Raw genomic sequence first — 5666 nt, forward strand, 5'->3', positions numbered from 1 at the left:
CAATGAAAAATAAGTTGTAGTTGATCTGTAATTGATTCTTTCTTTTCTTATATAAAAAAAAAAAAATTAATTCATGTATTTGAAATTGACTCAAGATATTATGCTTAAGATCTAATGGTGTGCGCCGATTAAATATTTATGAAATATTTTTAAAAATTAATAAATTATTGACAGATGCAAAATATATGAGAAAGATATTTAAGAAACATATGTAGGATATAGATTTAACAATCTTATTATCTTTGAGAAAACCCCTCCCATATGCTAATATCAACGAATAAAAAAAGCGTGTGAGATAAATGAAAAAGGAATTAGATAACAATGCAATAAAATGGCCAAATATTTATTTTTATTCATGTATTTTTTTTTTTAAAATAGGGGTTGGGAAAATCGAACCTTAGACCTCTCAAGTTTAACAGGATACACTTTCCACCAGACTAAGTCTCGGAGTGCTTTTTATTCATGTATTTATTGCTCATATTTATTTTTTAATTTAAATTAGACTAAAACTTTTGAATTTAAATTTAGTTCAATTAAAAAATATTTTAAATAAATTTTGCGATTTACCAGCTTTAAAAAAAGTAAAAAATCTCACAATTCAATTTTTAATTACACTTCTTGTTTTCTAAAGTTAATTTAAAAAAGTTCTTTTATTTAAAATTAAAATTTGTGAACTAATTCAAATAAAATAAAAATAAAAATAAAAATAAGCTAAATGAAGCTTTGCAATAATGGGCGTAAACATATTGTGCGGCTTTTAACATCGATCAGGACATCAGTGGGCCCTTTAGTAATTGCGTCTTACATTTTTTTTCCATGTTTTTTTAGTCGAAATTGCGTCTCTTGTCTCCATCGTCGCCGATCCGTGGACAGATTAAACCGACAAACTTGATTTTTCTTACATAGGACGTCCTTTGTGAATTTAATATTTTACTCCCTCATTTTTATAAAATAAAAATCTCTATTTATTTTAAAAAATAACTTTTATATTTTTTAAAAAATTATTTTCTAAAAACATAAATTATATCATTTTAATATATAATGTAGGTTAACAAATTTATATATAAAAAATACAATGATATTATCGTAAGATTATTTAAATTCCCAAAATAATCTTAATAATTTGAAAAGATAAAGTAATTCTTTTAAAAATGGGTTAATTTTTTTTATTAAAAAATATTTTCTATTGACATAATTTTTTAGTGTTTTAATCTCTGAAATTTTGGAATTTTTTTTATAATTTTTAGAAACAAATAGAGTCCAAACAAACAATTTTATTAAATTTTCACATTTAATTTTTTTTATATAATTTACCACTTACCTTATATGATTTACATTTTAAATTTCATCGCTCACAAAAATTTTATTTTTTTAATGCTACACTGAATTAGAAAATAACCAGATTTGATATAAATAAATAACTAATTAGATTTTGTTAAGAGTTTTAACCAATATCATTTAGTTAATACGATATAAGATAAAGAATAGGCTGAAATAGTCTTATTGAAATTCTTCAAAAATTATAAAAAGTGCGTTTCTAATAATCGAGCGAGACTATTTATAATAAAAATAAAATTCTAATATGCAAAATTATGAAAATATCTAAAAAAAATTATTAAAATATAAAATTGACTTTCTAAACGATATAATTTTCATATTAAAATTTGTGACAGTCCTGCAGCTCTTATAACATTTTTGAAAGTCATGCGTCTCGAAATTCGCTTTTCGAAAAGATACAATAAGTTTGATAGCAAAAGGTAAAACAGGTCCACGTCTACAGTAAAATTCAAGACTTAATTGCCAAATGTCAATATATCACAAAATTCATGATTTTATATGAACTCTGGGCAATCTAATCTACTCTGTCCATCGATCATAAATGTTTTCCTCCAAACTTGTGCTTGTCTACTCCCTCTTCTTCCTTGTTCTTCCTCTTGGATCTATTGCACATATTCTCAAGGCTTGTAAGTTTGAAGCAATATATCAACTTGGGGATTCACTATCAGATACAGGAAATGTCATCATAGAGAACCCTTCTTCTGCTTATGCAAGGCTTCCCTATGGCCAAAACTTTTACAAGAAAGCAACAGGTAGATGCTCCAATGGCCTGCTGATGATTGATTATATTGGTGAGAAGTATTTTCTTTTTATGCATTTTTCCTAAATTTTTCCTTTATTAGAAAAATGTGTTTTTCTTTTCTAGTTATATAAGTTGCTTTCACAGCATTATCAGCTGGTTTACCTCTTCTTGATGCCTACTTAAATCCAAAGGCAAGTACCAGTCATGGGGTGAACTTTGCAGTTGCTGGTTCTACAGCCTTGCCTGTTGAATTTCTAGCAGAGAAGTATAGTCTTGTTCCTCCTGTTACTAATAGTTCTCTTACTGTACAACTTGGCTGGATGTTATCTCACTTCAACACAACCTGCTATAGCAGACAAGGTCAATATATTAACTAGATATAATAAAATTCAGTAGATTATTTACAAGTTATCTGATTAATGTTTTGTCTTTTTTCCGTCTGATGCTTGACAGATTGTTCTAAGAAACTTGAAAAATCTCTCTTCTTGGTGGGAGAGATTGGAGGTAATGATTATATCTATTCATTGTTGGAAGGTAAGACTATAGATGAGGTAAAGTCCGTTAGGTCAGATGTTGTCAAAGCAATCAAAGATGCCATTTTGGTGAGTTAAAATTTTCTTGAGAAGTGATTATAAGTTATTTTCTTTAGTGGATCTACTTGTGTAATTATTTTAATTGGTTTTGCTCGCAGAGAGTTATTGATTATGGTGCTACTCGAATAGTAGTTCCTGGAAATCTTCCTATGGGTTGTTTACCTGCATTTCTTACAGAATTTGACACCAATGATAGTAATGCATATGATGAATTTCATTGCTTGAAAGAAGTAAATAGTCTTTCAATGAACTTCAATGGACACCTCCAAAAAGCCATTGAAAAAATAGAAAAAGAGCATCCAAATGTAACTATCATATATGGTGACTTCTACAATGCTTACAAGTGGATATTGCAAAATGCGCAATTGCTAGGTAAGTCTTTAGCAGTCATCTTGTCAATTTCTATATAAATAGGACTTGAACAAATTACACTTTCATTGAAATTGACATGCTCTTCTTCAAGGGATAGACTGGTAGTTTGCTGCAATTTCAGACCTTTAATTTTATATTCTGCTTTTCTCTTGACATAGAGATGTGACTCTTTGGTTTTGTAAGAGGTGTGAGTTTTTTCACTAAGCATTACTACAAGTCATAAATTGAGTATGGGTCTTGTATTAGGTTTCGTTTGTTTGACGAAAAATATTTTTTATATATTTTGATATTTGGATTACTCAGACAATTCAGTCAATCAATTTTTTGGTTAAAGAAAAAATTAAAATATTTTAAGAAATGGGATACAATTGAAGACAAGGATATAAAAATATCTGTTTTTATTTTTTATTTTTTTTATTTTTTATTTTTTTATTTTTTTTGCATAGCTAAGCAAAGATGCTATCTGTCAGTTGTATTAATCTGATTTATCAACAAATAAAATGAAATTGACATAGTTTTACTTGTTTGACGCTAAATAGGATTCAGTCCCAACTCATTGCAAAAAGCTTGCTGTGGAAGTGGAGGTAATTATAACTATAATGTTTTAAGGAGATGTGGAGCTTCTGGTGTACCTGTTTGTCCAAATCCTCAGCAACATATCAGTTGGGATGGGATACATTTAACACAAGAGGCCTACCGTCACTTGGCAACATGGATCATCTGTGACATCTTTCAGAAACTTCAATGTGGTGTATAGAGATCCCATTTTTTTCCTTTGAACTTTGGGATCGATGATGTCCAATTTACCTAAACTTTTAGATTTGATATCAAATTAGTCCATTTTTGTAAAAAATTATTAAAACATAATGTTTCAAATTTTACTAATAAAATATTAATTTATTTTCTAATATTAAAAAATTATTTAATGATTTATGCTACCCTGGGATAATTCTTCGGGTATAATTCCTTAACCATATTTGTACATTCAAAATGAATCATGCCAGTCCACTATTGCTTTTAGAAAAGGAGATGACAGAGAATTGGTATAACAATGTCAAAGGTGAAGCAAGGACTCTATTATGACTCCTTATGTCATTATTTGAAAACGGTCCGAGTCTACATGTGGTGAGAGTGTTGAGCCCCATAATGGGGTTTAGTTGAACTTGATGTGGTGGCTTTTTTCAAAATATCCTTAAGCAATTTGGATTGGCTCACTTCACTTTATTAACTATTCCTTTCTCCTTTCCTTTATCAATGTGGGATTCTCACTTCTCTAATACTCTTCCTCAAGTCTAACTGGTCTAGCCCAATTGTGACTTGCCTTCATTTTGTCATCCTAGACTTGTATTCTTTTTGAATATCAGAGGCCTCAAGTCTCTCTTCCCATTTTTGTCTAGACTTATACTTTTCTTAAACCTCAGAAACTATAGGTTTTCAAGATTTTTAACTAAGTGGATCTAGCCTGTAATTGCTAGCCCAACCCTCTAGGAATTTTCTTGGACTTTGAATCTTCGTAGGCCGTCAGACTATTTGGGCTCTGATACCATTGTTGGAAGTGATAAAAGTGCTGGGCCTCACAATGGGGTTTAATTAAACTTGATGTGGTAGCTTTCTCCAAAATGCCCTTAGACAATATTGATGGACTCACTTCACTTTATTAACTATTAACTTTTCCTTTTCTTTATCGACGTGAGATTTTATCTTCTCTAACAATTAAAATCCTTTTAAGTTGGATTCCATTTAATTAAAATTAGATTGAGAATCCTTTAAACGTAGACTTCTATTCAAAATAGAAATTCGAGTCCCATTAGGAGTGTAGTATCATATATTATATTGGAGTAACTCGGATGCCTTGCTAGTAAGGATGGTGATCCTTTGCTCTGCATATTTAGCAAGTACAACCCATGCATCATGGGATTCAGCCATTTGGTTCTCTTGTATGTCACATGCGTAGTTGATGCCATATCCTAATGGGTTTGATTTAATCTTATGATTCGGACTACTTGGTATCTCTCAACTTAGGGCATATACTTGGGTATTTTGGATAGTATTGGATTATTAGTTTCTCTTTAGTATTCGATGCTTTAGGTTCAAAGGTCTCATCAATCATCAGGATATAGCGAATTGTAACCTAATGCCTTAAATAAGTAAATGATAGTTGTCCACCTCAAAAACCCTAATTTTTAATTACTACCTCAAGAATATAACATGTTGCTTCGGTGACCCAATAAATGTCTAGCATCTGTAAAGATAAATCTTTGTGGGTCAAAGAAAAGTTTTGCATTTCACCCATTTCCTTTCAAAATTCTTCTGCTCTTGCATCTGTAACATTCTAACAAGGTGTTGATCATCCAACTAAAGGTTGTTTTGGTACTCTTCTTTTGCCGAATTTATCTTTTATTTCTATATTTTCTTCTATTTATTCTAAAACTATGTGTTGAAGTGAGGATTCTCAAAATGAGAGGAACTCTTTTCAGGTATTCACTAAAGAATTCTATGCTGCAATGTCTCAAAATTCGACCAATTCTTCCTTTGAGTCCATTGCTTTTGTGATGACTACATATAACCCTTAAGTACCTAAGATTAATGAAGGAATGTTCAAGGTAGAAGACCTTCCATCC

General features: G+C 30.1%; 1 protein-coding gene across 2 annotated transcripts; it reads left to right on the forward strand.

Moving 5' to 3' along the window:
• The first annotated feature begins 1816 nt into the window (after positions 1 to 1816).
• On the forward strand, positions 1817 to 3953 carry LOC110626090 (GDSL esterase/lipase At5g03980). Of its 2 annotated transcripts, none has more exons than XM_021771834.2 (5): positions 1817 to 2090; positions 2225 to 2440; positions 2534 to 2682; positions 2772 to 3045; positions 3585 to 3953. In XM_021771834.2, the coding sequence occupies exons 1-5, from the start codon at positions 1880 to 1882 to the stop codon at positions 3800 to 3802; spliced, it is 1068 nt and encodes a 355-aa protein (XP_021627526.1). In that variant the 5' UTR covers positions 1817 to 1879; the 3' UTR covers positions 3803 to 3953. The 2 variants fall into 2 exon arrangements, with proteins under 2 accessions (XP_021627526.1, XP_021627525.1); XM_021771833.2 differs by having other exon boundaries at positions 1819 to 2129.
• Positions 3954 to 5666: the final 1713 nt, after the last annotated feature.

Source organism: Manihot esculenta, chromosome 11 (assembly GCF_001659605.2).
Source record: "Manihot esculenta cultivar AM560-2 chromosome 11, M.esculenta_v8, whole genome shotgun sequence".
Classification (NCBI taxonomy): domain Eukaryota; kingdom Viridiplantae; phylum Streptophyta; class Magnoliopsida; order Malpighiales; family Euphorbiaceae; genus Manihot; species Manihot esculenta.